Raw genomic sequence first — 19,265 nt, 5'->3', positions numbered from 1 at the left:
ATATAATCAGTTATCAGTTATCCATATATACATATATAACCAGATATTTCTATGATGATTTTATATATACCATGTTTGAATCGTGAAAGCTTCTGCTTAGCTTATAGCAAACTGCTTAGAGCTGAAAGGTCCTAAATGAACTCTGCCCTAGTACCCTCCCTTGTTCTCTTTGATGTCTCACTGAACAAAAAGGGGGGGCAATAAATCTGATGTGCTGGCACTTCCCCCCCTGTACCAGACAGGGTCCTGAGCAGCTAAACAGGATGATGCTAACCGATGCTAACCCCAGTATGTCCCAGTATAGCAGATGGTCGTGTAGGAGCACAACAGCTGAAGTTCCCTTTTTGCCTTAAGTTTCTGTTTCTTGCCATAAATCTGGGGGAAAGGTTAAAACTGCATGTTCATACTGTAAAAGCAGAAGTTGGGAGGGAACTCTTTACATGATCAGGGAGCAAAGCTTGAATGCGCTCATTCGTTTATTTTTGCTGCCGTTTGCGATTGTATCCGATTATGTCATGATCTATGATGTATGCACTCAGGTATAAAGCCTCTGGGCGCTAGAGCCCAGTCTTTTGGAAAGGATTCCACTGGGTCAATTATTGCTCAGCAATAAACATCGCTTTCTTTTTCTCCACTGCTGCGTCTGTCAATTCTTGGACACTATTTGAGTTGGTCACTGGTACCTTAAAATCCTTGATACACACACCTGGTCCTTCAGGGGCACAGTTACCCCATTCAGGACCAGGGAGTCCTCCACACCAGCCTGCCCCATGTCCCCTGAAAACAGTACATCTGTCTTGTCAGGATTCAACCTCAATCTGTTAGCCGCCATCCATCCTCCAACCACCTCCAGGCACTCACACAGGACCTTCACAGCCTCCTACGCTGACTGGCAGCAGTTCTCCAGGGTTTCCAAAGTGTCTCTTTCCTGCGCCTCCCTGGAGATACTACAGGCAGAACATGGAACCTCCTTGGGGTGAAGCAAGTGCTCTACTACTGAGCTAAGGTCCACTGAGGACAGTAGTCTAATACATGCTCAGAACTTGCAGTCCAACAAGTAGGAACGGATATCATTGCAGGTATTGAAACTCATTTCCAATTGTGTTTCATCTGAAGGTGCAAGCTTTTAAGTCAGTGTGACACATCAGGTTGCTTTCAGATTTCAGCTTTATTGTTCTGGGATACTCTGAATCTAGAGTGGGTAGCATTCAATTTAGTCATGGTAATTAATTTCAATACTTCTACTCTTTGTAAAACTTAGTTCAATACCATCCAAATCATGTTTTTGAGAAGCTTCATTAAAATAGTTCATCAAGTGCGGGTATGCCTTTAAAGAACAAAGTACAAGTTGCAAACATGTAGAGCTGTGAAGTTACAAAAAGTGGCTTCCCATAAGTTAGTTCTGCAGAACAAGTAAAGGAAAACTATTCACAACATTTCAGTCTTGAAAATATTACTCTAATAAAGTTAACGCCCGAAGATGTACACAGGTTCAGACATTGCTAGAACAAAGATATTAGCAGAGATTGGCACTCTTTGGAAAGCCTCGCTATCAGCCGATTGCTGGAATTGGTACACACATATTGCTACACACAGAGCTTTGCAAGCCATGACAATCAGCTGGATCACCTCACAGGATTGTGATGTCAGGTGATTGACAGTTGGGGAAGATAAGGACCGAGCCTCCTGATCACATCCACTTCCCCACCACTGCTCTGCACAGACTGGCAGATGTTCTCCAGGGTTTCACAATGGGCTCTTTCCTGATCCCACCTGGAGATACTACAGGCAGAACATGGAGCCTCCTAGGTGTGAAGCAGGTGTTCTACCATGGAAGGCAGCATTCTAATACATGCACAAAACCTGCATTCCAACAAGTAGGGACTGATATCAGTGCATATTTCAAAAATTATTTCCAATTGTGCTTAGTCTCAAGGTGCCAGTCTTTCAGTAACTGTGACATGTCAGGTTGCTTTCAGGATGCAGATTTAGTGTTTTGGAACACTTGAATGTAGAGCTGGTCTTCCAAACTGTTTTATGGGAAGTGGGGTGGCATTCAATTTAGTCATGGTAATTAATTTCAATACTTCTCTGAGCAAAATTTAGTTCAATTAAAGATCATGTTTCAGAAAAAATTCATTAAAATAGTTTGCACATCATCAATACAATACCACAGGTGAAGCAAGGAACTTATCTCCACTCTTTGTTGTTGTTGTTTAGTCATTTAGTCGTGTCCAACTCTTCGTGACCCCATGGACCAGAGCACGCCAGGCACTCCTGTCTTCCACTGCCTCCTGCAGTTTGGTCAGGCATGATATTTGGGAAGATCAGATATACCTTCCAATATACATTACTGTGCAAAATTAGGGGCAAGTCATTTCCCTTCTCCATGACTACTATTTGTGATGAGAAGTCCACTTATCTTTCGACGCCTCCATTAAAGGCACTTCCGGGTCTGCAGGCAGACTGCTCGCTCTGAGCATCCTGATTGCTGTGAGGAAGCGGGAAGGGTGCTCAGGCAAAGCACCTCCTCAAAAAAGTCCGAAGGAAAAGTTTGGGTTCCAAAGGATCCAGCAGTGTCAAAGGACGCTCTCTAGGAGCTCCCAAAACTTCCAAGGGAGCCAGGGGAGATCCAAGATTGAGCACAGACACGCAGCGCGATCGAGACCCACAGCAAACTGCCTTAAGGGCCTCCAAAACCTCTCCCCCCCCCTCCAGCCGTGGGTATTTATCTGCATGGAAAAAATCTGCAGGGACTAAATTAAGTATGAGAAAAATACTGGCTAATGGTTATTTTTAACAAGCATTCCAGGCGATGAGCTGAGTTTAATCTGTGATTTGCCTAAAGCACTGGATGCAGAATTTTTAGACTTTATAAATATTTTCTAACAAGAGAGCCAAACTGGAAAGAATTCTAAATATTGTGGAGGGAAAGAGAAGAAAGCGGGATGTTGACATTGTGTGTGTTTTTAATATATATTCTAAGGACTATTTTTTATTTCCTTTTCTCGTTTTTTACAATTTAAAAGACACTGACACTGTGGGATTGAATTGAATTTTGTCTGTTTTCTGCTTTTTTGCCATCAAGATAGATGGTTACTTTCTCTTTTTTCTTATTTATTTGGATCTGACGGGGACTAGATATAAACTGGAGCAGGTGTAATTTACTTTTATTTATATATGGATTAAGAGGTGGGCTTTTGGAAGAAACTGAAGAAAAGGGAAAAGGAGATTTAGTTTGAAAGACCCCAGAATTAACATAAATAAATGGATAATTTCAGGGGCCTTTGAAGCGGCTGAAGAAAGAGTCACACAGATGAGAGACATGGTTTTTTGTGACTTGTAAAACCTCTGTTTGAGTTTAGAAGGGGCAAAATTGGGTCTAAAGGCTTCCTTTTTTATTTTATCCACTTTTTTGTAGCTTGGGAAGCTTTGTGAATAAGTTGTAGTGAAAGAGGGAAAACAGGAAATACCTCCACTAAAGATGCATGGGTTTAGATAATTATGTGGTGCATAAATGTTCTTTCCTGAGGGATTTCCGTACTTTGCATAGACAGCTTAGTAATAGTGTTTGCATTTATAAACATAGGGATTTCTTTCCATGGTGAATTTTTCAAAGTAGTAGCAGTTTCACTCATCATCACAGACTCATAGTGCTGGTTTCTTGGAGGACTATTTCAGGATCCCAAACTCACTCATAATTCTGCATAAACTCAATTATCTCTTCATACAAGCGCTGTGGGGCATCAAGGCCCAAGAAGAAATCCATGTGTTCCCAGTCAGGAATAAACTTGTGGTAAAATAAGTTTGGGACCTGAGGCAGCAACCAGGCAACATCCTTTGGGGTTGAAAGCAAGTCGTTTCCACTGCTCCAGAGAGCTGTTGGAATAGTCATTTGTTTAATTTCATAGGAAGGTGCTGTTTCCTAAAAGAGAGGGGGAAATAACCGTTTAAAAAATAGTTTGTAGCTTAGGACTCTGCAAAAACTTCCTGATCAAAACAAACACACATATAAGGGGAATATAAATTGAGCAGTTAATGTGCATAACAACTGGACAATTGTGCAGATTTACAAGGCATCATAGAGAATGTGACATAATCCATGAAGAGGAAATTGTGCACATTTCCTGGTTAATATATATAAAGGCTCCAGCAGGCCTAGTGGAATGCGCATAGATTGAGTGACCTTTGTACATTGTCTGGCCATTATGCATAATCTCCAAACACTGCCAAATTCCACCATAATTGCTCCCTCTAAACCTCCTTGCTCAAACTTCAACTCTCCACATGCCTTGACGGTCAGTGCAAGGGCTCCTAGGATTGCTTGGCATTGTTTTGTGCCTCTTTTTTTTACTTTCTGGGCTCTTTTATGGCCATTTTTGCATTTTTCTAGTGATGTCCAGGTTTGGCGCAATGTGCGTGTGCACAGTCACGAGTCAATGAAAAGTGCTTAAATTGGTCATTGCCTGTATTTGGAATTTAATCACAGTGGTACCTTGGTTTACGAACTTAATCCATTCCAGAAGTCCATTCTTAAACCAAGGCGTGCTTTCCCATAGTGTGTTACAAATGGAACACACTCAACAGGAAGCGGAACATGTTCTTATTCCAAGGCAAAGTTCACAAACCAAAACACCTACTTCCGGGTTTGCAGCGTTCTTAATCCAAGTTGTTCACAAACTAAGCTGTTCTTAAACACTGTACATTCTTTTTATAAAAATAAATTAAAGTGAGAGACTGAACTTATACATAAATGATGCTGCATAACAAAATAGTCCACTGGAGAAGCATAGAACACCAAAATGCATTTTGCATTTCACTTATCCAGAAAGTCTGATTGAAGGACATTAAGAACATCTTATGCAGGCATTTAAATTATCTAAAGAATATGATGGAAGAAGTATAAAAACACCTCATGCACTGTACAAAAAGCTTCATTTTATTCAGATTACTACATAGTTTTTCACATGGTGTGGTTATATTATTTTGATATATGTTCAGTTTATGGAATTAAATATAGATTTTGCTAACATATTTATGGGCATCACAACCATTATGTTTTCTGTATGTACATATATACAGCCTGGTTATAAACTTCATTTAAGTTTATAACTCTTGACGTTCTTGTTTTACATTGGAACTTCATATTATCCACCATGTGTTATACGAATAGCAGCTTTTCCCACCAGTAGCTATGGCTAAGCCTTACCAGTATCTACCCTCATATAAGCAGAGAGAGAGAGAGAAAGAAATGCAAATAATGAGAAATTCTTACCTGATTGTGGTGAGCCATGTTTTCTTCCTTGCTTCCCCAGTCAAAGCCTTTGAACTTCCCACTCTTCTTACACTGAAAAAGAGGTGTACCATATTTTGAAAAATCAAATGGGAATATGATGGTGGTGATGATGACGATGATGATGATGATGATAATAATAATAATAATAATAATAATAATAATAATAATTCTATACCACCCTTCATTCAAGGAACACAGTTCAGTTTACAATACAAAAGCACAAAAACACATAACATAAAAACAAAGGAAGAAACACTCTCTCTCACACACACACGGTTTAAAAGGCCATCGGTGATGTAATTAGCCAAAAGCCTGGGAGAAGAGGGAAGTTTTTGCCTGGTGCCTAAAGGTAAGTAATGAGCCACCTAGGAGAAGCATTCAACAAGTGTGGATTCATCACAAAAAAGGCCTGTTCTCATGTTGCCATCCTCCAGACTTTTTGAGGACGGGGCACATGAAGAAGGGTCTCAGATGATGGTTTCAGGGTCTGGGTCCGTTCCTATGGGGAGAGGCAATCCTTGAGTATAGTGGTGCTGAGTCACTTCAAGGCCTTATAGGTCAAAACCAGTAGCATGAATTAGATCCAGAAACCGACTGGCAGCCATTGCAGTTGGGCCAGGATTGGTGTTATCTGCCCAAACTGTCTTGCCCCAGTGTGCAAACTGGCTGCTGAATTCTGCACCCACTGAAGTTTCTGAACTGTCTTCAAAGGCATCCCCAGGTGTAACATGTTGCAGGATTGTAACCTATAGGTTACCATCATCATCATCTTTTAATTTGTATGCCGTCTTTCTATCTTACAATACTCAAGGCAGTTTACAAGCTGAAGAAACAAAGAATGTATACATTCTAATGCAATCTAATAATGCAGTCTAATACATTCTAATTATACAATCTAATGCAATACAAAAATGTGATAATAAAACATAAGTTTAAAATACGCAACCTAAGTCAAATAAAGTAATATTCAATATTCATTAGAATAGTATAGAATAATATTAAATATCAGCATATAAAAATTAAACAGAAATCCACCCTTAACAATTACAATAAATAATTTCTAAACTATAATCAATAAAACAACAGCAAGCCATAGTGCATAAAATAATACAATACAAGTTGAGAAGCAGAGACTGGAGGGTGGGGCAAGGCAGGTGGAAGAAGGCCTTGCCTGATGAAGTCTCTCCCGTCACAGTTCTTCCTCCAAGCACTGCTTCCTTATGAGGACTTCCAGGGCTGGGGGGTGGGGCAAGGCAGATGGAAGAAGACCAGAGCACAGACAACTGAAGTTAGTCTATCCCTGCCCAGATAGGGGCACAGCTGGGCCATCAGTTGAAGCTAATGGAAGACACTCCTCACCACCAAAACTACCGGAGCCTCATGTGACAGCAAAGGATCCAGAAGTACCCCTAAGTGATGTACTTGCTCCTTCAGTGGGAATGTATCCCATGCGGGATAAAATCAAACCTTAAGGAACCCTACATTGAAGGATCCACAGGACCAAATAGCACTTCCCAAGCATCACCATGCAAGTAGGACCAGAAGCACTGCAAAGCAGTGCTGCTTAGCCCCAACTCACAGAGCCGCTCCAAAAAGACACCATGGTCAATGGTATCAAAAGTCATTGAGAGGTCCAGGAGAATTAATAGGGACACATTTCCCCTGTCTAGCTCCAACAGAAGTCATCATATCAGGCAACCAAAGCAGCTTCTGTGCCAAAACTGGGCCTAAACCCCAACTGAAGTGGATCTAGAATATCCCAGGGCATAAACAGGAATTAGTGAATGAATCAATAGTCATGCTGTAACTCAGGCTATGCAATAATGTTTAATCTCCTCCCTTTAGGGAGCAGAACAATGTTGTAAACGTCCAAAGAAAGATATGCAAAGCCATCGAAAAGCCACTGGTATCATTTCAGCTTTTGCAGTTTTTCTAGACTATTCATTCTTAACTGACTTGCTATAGTGAGAATGATGAAGAGATATACTGCCACTTAGGAGTTGTCTAATTTACACTTACTTGGAAGTAATTCCCATTTAACTTATGGGCTGCAAATTTCTTTTGTCATGTAATCTGAATTTTCCTTTCTGCTCCTGGCAGCTAGATTACATGGATAAGTAGCTCAGGTAACCCCTTGTGCAGAAGTGAAATATATTGCAGGGATCAGGAACTTTCACTCCACAAGACAATCTTATTCTGCCAGGGGAACCAGGTTGGCCCACACACTTTCTCCAAAGACTCCACCTACTATCCAGCTGAGACTGCAGTTCAGAGAGGTGTTTTCATTGAAAGACTCGGGAAAACAAATCAGCAAGAGGTTTGCATCAGAATCCCAAACTAACACTAAAGGGAGGGACTTGCTGCAACTGGCAACATGCTTTGAAATCCTCCATTGTTACATCAGGTAATTGACAGGTAGGCGGCCCCACCCTGCTGTTAAATGTGGCCTATGATAATAATAATAATATTTTATTTATATCCCGCCCTCCCCAGCTGAAGCTAACAACAGTAAAGTAATACAGCATTTTAAAATCAATTCATTATAAAATCAGTTCAAATCAAATTGATGGCAACCATTGGGCTAGAGCAGTGGCATAGCGTGGGTTGTCAGCACCCAGGGCAAGGCAAGTAATTTGCCCCCCCTAACCCAGGTAGGGGCAGAGAGATGCGAGTGCGAGCGCCGCCGCCCCCCCCCCCGATGTTGCGCCCGGTGCGGCTGGCCCCCCCTGCACCCCCCACGCTACGCCACTGGGCTAGAGTTCTGTGGAGAATTACCAAAGGAGGGGGTCAGGCTGTGCCTTGGCCAAAGGCCTGGTGGAACAGCTCTGTCTTGCAGGCCCTGTGGAAAGATGTCAAGTCCCGCAGTGCCTTAGTCACTTGTGACAGAACGTTCCACCAGATCGGAGCCACAGCCGAAAAAGCCCTTGCCGTGGTTGAGGCCAGCCTAGCCTCTCTGTGGCCTCGGACCTCCAGGATATTTTTGTTTGAAGACCGTAAGGTCCTCTGTGGGACATACCAGGAGAGGTGGTTCCGTAGGTACGAGGGTCCTAGGCCGTATAGGGCTTTAAAGGTTAAAATTAGCACCTTAAACCTGATCCTGTACTCCACCGGGATGAAACTAATCCTGATAAAAAAAACTGTCCTGTGGTGTCAAAAGGATTCCCCAACCCTGTTCTTTTCACAGGGCCATGCAAATGTTACCAGTGACTACATTCAAGACCATGTACTCCCAAATCATAGCCCTTCTTGGCCTGCCTTATGCTACAACACATAGCCTTCACTAGCCTGGAGTTCTCCAGATGTTCTGGACTACAATTCTCATCAACCCCAGCCAGTGTGGCCTGGCTGATGGGAGTTGTAGTCCAAGCAGGTTGGCAAAGGTTGCAGTTGCACTAACAACACCTGGGTTATTTATTAAAAGACATGTCAACAAAATACCACAGAAAATTAATATATGTTCATCTACATACAGAGGAAATATACTTTCAATTAAAAAAAATATCCACTGGGGGAATGATTATATCTGTTGCTGGTGAAATACTGCTGTTTGGTAACTTTAAAAACCCAAAAATCTTATTTGGCTTTAAATCCTTTAGCATAAAAGCAAAATATATTTGTTAAATACATTTGTTAAATATTCTACCTGACTCCAGTGAAGTATGTTTTGAACCAATGACCCAGCTGGCCAGTGAGATATGTATACTTCGATTTGACTCTGTATGAAAGAGCAAAACGCTTAGCCAAATTTATCACAAAGTGCAACAGCCACTTCACTTCCATTTGGTTTGTTTGAACAAAAGCAGTGCACCAGAGCTCATAATCTGGATATCATGCAAGAATCCTTGTTTAAGTAGTAGTTACATGAACCTCTTTATGGAGATCAGCTTAACACTCTAAACTAGTTGCCAGTCCCAATATTGTGTTACCAAACAAGAGGGAAATTCGCTTAGAGCAAAGCATGTAACTGCTCCACAAAATAAATTCATTTTTACTTTGTACATTCCAAAATACTTACAGTGCAATCCTATGCACATTTACTACCACTACTACTACTACTAATAATAATAATAATAATTTTTTATTTATACCCCGCCCTCCCCAGCCAAGGCCGGGCTCAGAGCGGCTTACAAGCAATAATAAAAACAAGATGAATGATTACAACTTAAAAACAAAAATAAAATACAACATTGAAATAATGGAACATTAAAATATTAAAATGTAGCCTCATCGCTACATTTTTTTACTAAAAAGTAAATTGTACTGCGTTCAGCCAGGCTTACTCCCAGGTAACTATGCACAGGATTATAGCCCTGACTATAATACTTTTCATTATACAGTACAATTAGGACCAATTCAGACATGACAAATAAGATCCATTGCTGCATTGGGCTACTGCATTGTGTATATTCCTCCTGTGTGACATGAATTCACCCCACCCTGCTCCAATGTCATGTCCAATTGTGTTAGCAAGCATAGTTAAGGGGCACTCCAGGACTATGATTCCCAGCACGCAGACCTAGTGGTGGGAGGAAAAAATCCTTAAATAAGAGACACGGGGGAATGATTAATGGACTTCAATGTCTGTACACTAATGCGCAAAGCATGGGAAATAAGCAAGATGAGCTTGAGCTCTTGGTACAGCAAACTAAATATGACATAATAGGCATCACTAAAACCTGGTGGGATAAGTCCCACGATTGGAATGTAATAATGGAAGGATACAATCTATTTCAGAGAAACAGACCAGACAAGAAAGGAGGAGGAGTGGCGTTATATGTCAGGGATGTGTATACCTGTGAAGAGATCCAAGATTTAGAACCTCAAAGCCAAAGTGAGAGCATTTGGGTCAAAATTAAGGGAGAGAAGAATAACAGAGACCTCATTGTGGGAGTTTACTATAGATCCCCAAGCCAAACGGAGGACATAGATGATGCCTTCCTGGAACAGATGGCCAAGCATGCAAAAGGAAGGGAGATAGTAGTAATGGGGGACTTCAATTACCCGGATATTTGTTGGATGTCAAACTCAGCCAAGAGCATAAGGTCAAACAGATTCCTCACTGGCCTTGCAGACAACTTCATTGTCCAGAAAGTGGGAGAAGCAACAAGAGGAACAGCCATTTTAGATCTGGTCCTAACCAATGTTGAGGACCTGGTTAGTGGGGTAGAAGTGGAAGGATCATTAGGCGCGAGTGATCATGCTCTTCTGAAGTTTACTATACAGCAGAAAGGAGCAGCCAAGCATACTAGGACTCAATTTCTTGACTTTAAGAAAGCCGACTTCATAAAACTTAGGGAAGTGCTGGGTGAGATCCCATGGACAGTAATACTAAAAGGAAAGGGAGTTCATGATAGCTGGGAGTTTGTTAAGAGGGAGATAGTAAAAGCACAACTTCAGGCAATACCAATGAGACGGAAACATGGAAGGTGCCTAAAGAAGCCAGGGTGGCTATCTAAAGAACTTTTAACTGAGTTAAGATTAAAAAAGGATGTGTACAAAAAATGGAAAAGGGGGGAAACCACCAAAGAGGAACTCAAACAAATAGCCAGCACATGTAGACACAAAGTCAGAAAAGCTAAAGCACAGAATGAACTCAGGCTAGCTAGAGAGGTTAAAAGCAACAAAAAAGGCTTTTATGGGTATGTCCGTAGCAAAAGGAAGAACAAAGAAACAGTGGGGTCACTCAGAGGAGAAGATGGTGAAATGCAAACAGGGGACACAGAAAGGGCTGAACTCCTCAATGCCTTCTTTGCCTCAGTCTTCTCCAATAAAGAAAACAATGCCCAACCTGAAGAATTTGGAGCAAATGATTCAGCAGAGGAAACACAGCCCAGAATAACTAAGGAGATAGTACAAGAATATTTGGCTAGTTTAGATGTATTCAAGTCTCCAGGGCCAGATGAACTGCATCCAAGAGTATTTAAAAAACTGGCAGATGTGATCTCAGAACCACTGGCAGTCATCTTTGAAAATTCCTGGTGAACAGGTGAAGTCCCGGCAGACTGGAGGCGGGCAAATGTTGTCCCTATTTTCAAAAGGGGGGAAAGAGAGGACCCAAATAATTATCGCCCAGTCAGTCTGACATCAATACCAGGGAAGATTCTGGAGCAGATCATTAAGCAAACAGTCTGTGAGCACCTAGAAAGGAATGCTGTGATCACCAATAGTCAGCATGGATTTCTGAAAAATAAGTCATGTCAGACTAACCTGATCTCGTTTTTTGACAGAATTACAAGCCTGGTAGATGAAGGGAATGCAGTGGATGTAGCCTACCTTGATTTCAGCAAGGCATTTGACAAGGTGCCCCATGATATTCTTGTAAAGAAGCTGGTAAAATGCGGTCTTGACTATGCTACCACTCAGTGGATTTGTAACTGGCTGACTGACCGAACCCAAAGGGTGCTCATCAATGGTTGCTCTTCATCCTGGAGAAGAGGGACTAGTGGGGTGCCACAGGGTTCTGTCTTGGGCCCGGTCTTATTCAACATCTTTATCAACGACTTGGATGATGGACTCAAGGGCATCCTGATCAAATTTGCAGATGACACCAAACTGGGAGGGGCCAAAACAAACAAGATGAACTTTAACAGGGAGAAATATAAAGTATTGCACTTGGGCAAAAAAAATGAGAGGCACAAATACAAGATGGGGGACACCTGGCTTGAGAGCAGTACATGTGAAAAGGATCTAGGAGTCTTGGTTGACCACAAACTTGACATGAGCCAACAGTGTGACGCGGCAGCTAAAAAAGCCAATGCAATTCTGGGCTGCATCAATAGGAGTATAGCATCTAGATCAAGGGAAGTAATAGTGCCACTGTATTCTGCTCTGGTCAGACCTCACCTGGAGTACTGTGTCCAGTTCTGGGCACCACAGTTCAAGAAGGACACTGACAAACTGGAACATGTCCAGAGGAGGGCAACCAAAATGGTCAAAGGCCTGGAAACGATGCCTTATGAGGAACGGCTAAGGGAGCTGGGCATGTTTAGCCTGGAGAAGAGGAGGTTAAGGGGTGATATGATAGCCATGTTCAAATATATAAAAGGATGTCATATGGAGGAGGGAGAAAGGTTGTTTTCTGCTGCTCCAGAGAAGCGGACACTGAGCAATGGATCCAAACTACAAGAAAGAAGATTCCACCTAAACATTAGGAAGAACTTCCTGACAGTAAGAGCTGTTCGACAGTGGAATTTGATGCCAAGGAGTGTGGTGGAGTCTCCGTCTTTGGAGGTCTTTAAGCAGAGGCTTGACAACCATATGTCAGGAGTGCTCTGATGGTGTTTCCTGCTTGGCAGGGGGTTGGACTCGATGGCCCTTGTGGTCTATTCCAACTCTATGATTCTATCTCTCCTTAGCAACTGCTGCATTCTAATTAACCAACTCAGCTAGTTGGTCTCTGAGAGAAGTTCAAATGGGATGCCTCCCCCAATATTTATAACTAAGGAAGACTAGAAATCTGCCATCTCTGCTGGTGCTTGCTGAGCCCCTTCTGTGGGGCCTCCAGCAATCTCTCCTGACTCTCTCTTTAGAGTCCTACTGGATGATCCTGGCTGGCGCTCACTGGCTTCTAGCTGCTGCCTCTGTTGACCCTCAGGTCCCGCCTGGCTCTGCAACTGGTGTAGCCGCTCTGTGAGTCGCCTACTGTGGTCCTTTAGCAATTCAAACTGTTCCAGTAGCCGATGCTGAGTGCTTTCCTGATCCTCAGATCCTAGCCGCTCCAGCATTGCTGCAGACAGTTACAGCTTGTCACCAACTGCTCCAACACACAGCCACTGGCTCCATACACCACCAGGACTCACCAGCTCCCTGCTGAGATGCTGTCAGTTGTTTTGCACTCTGCATACGCTCAGAAACAATGGGCCCATAACCTGTCAGTGTTTGTAAAAAAAAAAAAAAGGTTCTGACCTCCCTTTGTTGCCTCAGCCTGGTCCTTGGACCCTTGTCGGCATAAAAGAGTCCACGAGAAGAGTATCTTTGCAGAGTACTTTCTGCTTTTATTCTTAAAATCTTTCTGCAAAAGCAACTGACTAACTGTACACACCTCAACACTACCAGCTTTCACTAACCAACCCAACCAACCGAACACCAAACTAACATTTCTCACTCTATATATACAACCCGGTGCAGGCCGCTGACTCATGCTGACCCAGCTTTTTTAAGCACTAAAGAAACAGCGGCCAATTTTTAGCCGTGACATCTATGTTGTATACATTGTTTCTGACAGGTGAGTACAAATTGCTGCAAACCTGTATGAACTGGAGATACTGGCTTTTGACCTGGACTCAAAGCAGCTAGTTGGATCTGATTAAGGTCTTTTTTAGTTTAAGCATTGGTTTATTTGGATATTAATTACACAAATTTGTGATAGACTTAGCTCATGCATAAAGGATGCTACATAAAAGAATAGTCCACCGAAAAAGGCTTGTGAGCTAAAATACATTTTGCATTTCAGTTATCCAGTAAATCGAACTGAAGAACATTGAGAGAATCCCATCTGCTGTTTCTTTTTATTCTGATTATTGCATGGTTCCTCACACATTGTGGCTCTATTGTGTGTGTTCAGTTCATGGTTTCATCTATTGCCATTACTGTATTATAGAGGTTTCTATAGTCAACTAAATATTTAGTATTTAGCCTGATTATAAAATTCATTTAAGTTTGGACAGCAGTCTTTGTCACCAGTAGCTATTGTGATACATTTCCATTTTTTACTATTATGTAAACAGAGGGAGGGACATGAGCAATTACTGATAAATTTTTCCCTGGTTGTAGTGAGCCAGATTTTCTTCCTTGCTACCCCAAGTCAAAGGCTTTGAACTTCCCAGTCTTCACACCCTGAAAAAGAGATGTGTTGAATTTTAAAAACAAACAAACAGGAACAAGGACAGTGGATGCTTCCATGTTCAAGCTATAATTAAGGCTATGCAATAATGTATGAGCTTCTTCCCTTTGGGAAAACAACGGTTGGTGTTTTAACCACCCGAAGATACAAAAAACCATCTGAAAGCAGCAGGTCTTATTAAAGCTTTTGGTGTTCTTCTATATTGCTCATTCACCTATGTCTCCTATTTTACTTAGGGACTCCCACATTACTTAGGGATACTTAAGGATAAGCCAGCTGGTGAGTGGGATCCCATGTAAATCAGATCCTGAATGAGTAAGGAGTTTTCATTCAGATGAATCAGGAAGAGGTTTGCATTGGAGTCTTCAACTAAAACAGAGAGAGAATTATTTCAAGAGCATTGTGCAAAGTGTTTTGAAGTCATTCGTTGTTACATCAGGTTACTGACAAATGTGTGGCCCTACCCCGCTCTTAATTTTGGCCTATAAAACTTATCTTAATAAGAATCTGGCCTGTGGAGCTAAATAGGTTACCCAATCCTGACATACAGGAATAAAAATCTTAAACAGAGCCATTTCAAAGTGTATTTAGGACTGTAGTGCATGTCAACACTTCCTCTTGTCCCGTACACAGAAAAGAAGTTTTCTGTTTATCCTGCACTTTCTAGGTACAGGTCTGAATGGTTTTGCCTTTGCCTTACTGCCCCCCCCCCCCGGAAAACCTGCTCTTTAGCTATAAACGTGGGGCTACCTTTTGAAGGTGACCCAGAAACTACAACTAATCCAGAACGTGGCAGCTAGACTGGTGACTGGGAGCGGCCACAGAGACCACATAACATTGGCTCCCAGTACGTTTCCGAGCACAATTCAAAGTGTTGGTGCTGACCTTTAAAGCCCTAAACTGCCTTGGTCCAGTATATCTGAAGGAGAGTCTCCACCCCCATCGTTCTACCCAGACACTGAGGTCCAGCACCGAGGGCCTTTTGGCAGTTCCCTCACTGCGAGAAGCCAAGTTACAGGGAACCAGGCAGAGGGCCTTCTCAGTAGTGGCACCTTCCCTGTGGAACGCCCTCCCACCAGATGTCAAAGAGAACAACAACTACCAGACTTTTAGAAGACATCTGAAGGCAGCCCTGTTTAGGGAAGCTTTTAATGTTTGATGTATTATAGTCTTTTAATATTGTTTTGGAAGCCGCCCAGAGTGGCTGGGGAAGCCCAGCCAGATGGGCGGGGTATAAATAATAAATTATTATTATTATTATTATTATTAATCACAACAAATGACAATCTGCAGAACAGCTGATTGCCATTTGTTCCGATTCAGCTCTAAAGATCAGGTTTCCCTAGGGGAAAGTGGTGGAGCAAACAGAGCCCCACCAGCACAAATCTCTCTGTGCCTATTCCAAACAGTTCAATGGGACTTACTCCCAGAGAAGCATGTCTAGGATTGCAGCCCAAGTCACAAAATCAGAGTCAGAAAAGACCAACTCTTTCAAACCCTACTGCAGCCACCAGAGCCGTAAGGATTATCCTACAGTACCACAATTGATCCTAAACAGAGAAGAGGTTCATGGCAAGCCGCATTTAGGAAGAGACAACTCCAGATGGCTCAAAGAAACAAACCAATTTCCAATACCTCTCTACAAAAACACTCAAATTCTCACAGGCAGAGGAAATACAGATCCATATCCTTCACTGTCAGAAGTCCACGACATGTGCCATATGTGGTCAAAGAAGTCCTGCACCTCTTTATCAGCCTGTTCTCATGAATATGATCATCCATTTAAAGCTGAAATCTATACACAAAACTTATTTTAACATAACTGAGGATTTAGGTGCTACCTGAGCCCAGTGAAGCCCAGTGTATCTGGACTGATGTCCCAGCTGGACTGTGAGAAAAATATACCGCATTTTTTGCTCCATAAGACGCATTTTTTTCCTCCTAAAAAGTAAGGGGAAATGTGTGTGCATCTTATGGAGTGAATGCAGGCTGCGCAGCTATTGCTGAAGCCAGCAGAGCAAGAGCTGTGCAGCACCTCTTGTTCTGCTGGCTTCCCAGTGAAGCAGGAGGAGGAATGGAAGGGAGCCCTTATGGAGCCCCTTCCGTTCCTCCTCCCGCTTCGCTGAAGAGGCGCTGTGCAGCTATCACTGAAGCCAGAACAGCAAGAGTAAGAGCTGCGCAGCTTGCTCTGGCTTTTCAGGGAAGTGTGATATTCAAGGGCAGAGAACTTTCCTGGCACCTGTCTCCCCCTGCTGGAACTATGAGCCTTCTGTTGTAGCCCAGCCTATTTCTGCTGTTGTGTTGTTGTGCTGGCAGTGGTTCCCAACCCCTGACCACCTGAATATCGCTCAGGGTCTCGCTGGGCTACAAAATTACTTTTCTGCCTTTTGTTGAATAATTGCAATATACCGTACTAGAGCACAGATTGGTAACCCTTTCCGACTTGCTTAGGGGGGAAAAGAAGAAAACATGTTGTAAGCTGTCTTGAGCATTTGTATTTGGATGGCAGGAATAGTATTTTGAAATTAGATAGATAGACGGGTGATAGATAGAGAGATAGATAGAGAGATAGACAGATAGATAGATAGATGATAGCATAGGTAGAGTGAATAGTTGTAGAATCCAGCACTTGTTGCCAAATATGCCTTAACTAAAGCAAATACAACACAAAAAGATAAATAGCTTACAGTATTCTTAGCAGCTTCTGGATCCAGGTATTTTCTTCTTGGAAGTGTTTTTGAAGTAACAAGGGCTTGGACCAAACCTGCCCCTCTTATGAGGAACCACATCCTTGATCTGTGTGGAAACAAATCCATCTTTCAGCACAAATATACAAGACTGGTCCTCCACACAGCTAGATTAAACCAACTGTCAAAAAGATGCACTGAAAGCTATATTATATTTCACAGAAAGAAATGGCAGATAACATGGCTTACATAGCTTGCAATTAACTGTTCGTCAAGAACAGACAGTGCTTTCCTGGATGGGGTGGGGGAACCCCAGCCAGTTCTCTCCAGTTAATACGATTAGTTTGGCCTTACCCAATTTCCAGCAGCATCTGAAGGACCAAAGACTTGACACCCCCCCCCCCCCGTGTTGTTAAGCATTCAATAGTGGCTGAAATTGCATAGGTTTAGTAGCAAATGTGGTAGCTTCAGCTTTTGGAAACTGGAGCTCACTTTGCTCGGATATGTGACTTAATTTGGAATGTGGTGGAGAGGGGCACGTATGATGCCTTGAGCTCTTTCTAGGAAAGGTGTGATAAAAAGGAAAGATTAAAAAAAAGAAGGCTACAATCCTACGCACATTTACTTGAGAGCAAGCTCTGCTGAATGATGAAAGTTATTTTTGAGCAAACCTGTTGAGACATATCTCAACTTCAAGCAGTAACTATTGTCCAACAAAGCCCAAAGCTTCCAATATTTTTTTTTTTTATGGCTGCCATGCACTGTGTTGCCTAACCATCAAGTTCTTACAGTTGTGACAACAGCTATTATCCATATCACATGGGTTTAGAACCTGTTTTAAGCAGCATTTATGTAATCTGTTGGTAACGCGATTCTGGAAAGTAGCAGAAGAGTCCCATGATGACACACTGAAGTTTTAACAGACCTATTTTAAATGCTATATTGTTTATTGATGCATCAATAAAAGGGAGGGGGAGAATGAATTCAGTTGTTCAAGGCTGTGATTCTATGCTCAGTTATTCAGGAATAAGCCCCATTAAGACACAGAGGGACTCACTTCGGAGTAGATGTGTGAAGGATTGTGCCATTTACATTAAAAAGTCAAACTGTCCTCCAGTCAAATAATTTTATTGTCTAGTAACTGTCCTCCAATGAAATAATTTTATTATTTATACCCCCACCCATCTGGCTGGGTTGCCCCAGCAACTCCGGGTGGCTTCCAACACATAAAAGCATAATGAAACGTCAAACACTTAAAAAAAAAAATTGGTTGCTATAAAATAAAGTTTCCCCTTAAAGTGGTGAGATTATCATTTCTACAAGGCTGCAATTGCAGGTCACATTACAAACTGAATGGGGGTGGCTTCTGACTGAGGATGGTCACAACTGCAAGGTGACTTCACCCCACCTGCCCGGCAGTCATCGGAGTAGACATGGTTAGGATTGTAGTGGGAGATTTGGGAAACCCCACGCCCCCCTTCCTCCCCACCCACCCCGACCCCGTTATTTGCCTCCGGCCTTGACAGTACTCTGGCAGCAAATCCAAGCCCATGAAACCGAAATTGCCGCAGGAGCCCTCAGAAGCTCGCTCGCTCTCTCCCCTCGGTTTCTCGCCTCCTCAGCAAGCAGCGCTCCCTCCCAGCCCTCCTGCCCGAGAAGCTCCCGCTCGGCTCCTCCGCCCCTCCGCTCCGGAGCAGAGAGAGAGAGAAGCCACTTCATTCCCGCTGCTCGCGTCGGCAGCACCAGACTGAAACGCCCCGTCGGAGCGCATTTCCGCTTGGCGGCTGCAGTTCCACGAAGACCCAAGCTGCCCCAGGGAAAAGGGAAGCTGCTCGCGACGCAGGCAGGGAGAGGCGGCGCTCCCACTCGGGCTCCTTCAGGGGGCGGGTGGCTTTTCCATGCGCCCCGGGGAGACGGCATCTCACGAGCACCTCCGCGCAGCGGCGTAGCTGCTCGGGTGCCCGGGGCGGCGCGAAGCCAGGGGCGAGCTGTCATGGGGGCGAGCCAAGGCAGGGCGCGCTGCGTGGAGCCTCGCTGCAGCCTCCCCCTCGGCTGAGGCGGTGGGCAGAGGCCAGCGCGGAACTTGCGGGCAGTTCGCCCGCAGACGCATGGCTCAGGCACGCTGCAGGCACCGAGGTGTGGCGCCCAGTGCCCCCCGCCTCGCCTAGCTACCAGTGGCATAGGAAGGGGTGCGCGGTGGGTGCGGGGGTGAAAGGACAGACGAGGCTCCAGCAACCACCCCCACCGCCAAGTCCGCCGGTCCTGCAAGTACAGTGGTACCTCGGGTTACATACGCTTCAGGTTACAGACTCCGCTAACCCAGAAATAGTACCTCGGGTTAAGAACTTTGCTTCAGGATGAGAACAGAAATCGTGCTCCGGCGGCGCGGCAGCAGCAGGAGGCCCCATTAGCTAAAGTGGTGCTTCAGGTTAAGAACAGT

At 43.5% G+C, this 19,265-nt stretch overlaps 1 protein-coding gene across 2 annotated transcripts; it reads right to left on the bottom strand.

Annotated features, from left to right (window-relative positions):
- Window positions 1-2,706: 2,706 nt before the first annotated feature.
- On the bottom strand, window positions 2,707-18,683 carry LOC114597301 (putative lysosomal acid lipase/cholesteryl ester hydrolase). 2 transcript variants are annotated; one of them, XM_077930471.1, is made up of 4 exons: window positions 18,355-18,683; window positions 16,826-16,934; window positions 5,276-5,347; window positions 2,707-3,925 (listed from the first exon to the last, which is right to left on the bottom strand). In XM_077930471.1, the coding sequence occupies exons 1-4, from the start codon at window positions 18,375-18,377 to the stop codon at window positions 3,692-3,694; spliced, it is 438 nt and encodes a 145-aa protein (XP_077786597.1). In that variant the 5' UTR covers window positions 18,378-18,683; the 3' UTR covers window positions 2,707-3,691. The 2 variants fall into 2 exon arrangements, with proteins under 2 accessions (XP_077786597.1, XP_077786596.1); XM_077930470.1 differs by having other exon boundaries at window positions 18,337-18,672.
- Between the last annotated feature and the right edge of the window lie 582 nt (window positions 18,684-19,265).

This window comes from Podarcis muralis, chromosome 6 (genome assembly GCF_964188315.1).
Source record: "Podarcis muralis chromosome 6, rPodMur119.hap1.1, whole genome shotgun sequence".
In the NCBI taxonomy this organism is placed as follows: Eukaryota; Metazoa; Chordata; class Lepidosauria; order Squamata; family Lacertidae; genus Podarcis; species Podarcis muralis.
The sequence above is the reverse complement of the archived record's forward strand: the minus strand, read 5'-3'. Positions and strand labels throughout refer to the sequence as shown.

Bases quoted from the DNA above. Each gene is read 5' to 3' on its own strand.
- LOC114597301 (XM_077930470.1), bottom strand. From the start codon at position 18,377: ATGGGCTTGGATTTGCTGCCAGAGTACTGTCAAGGCCGGAG. The intron at 16,935-18,336 runs GCAAATAACGGG...GTTTCCACACAG, and splicing joins GAGTACTGTCAAGGCCGGAG to ATCAAGGATGTGGTTCCTCA. The intron at 5,348-16,825 runs GTAAGCTATTTA...CCTCTTTTTCAG, and splicing joins CAGAAGCTGCTAAGAATACT to TGTAAGAAGAGTGGGAAGTT.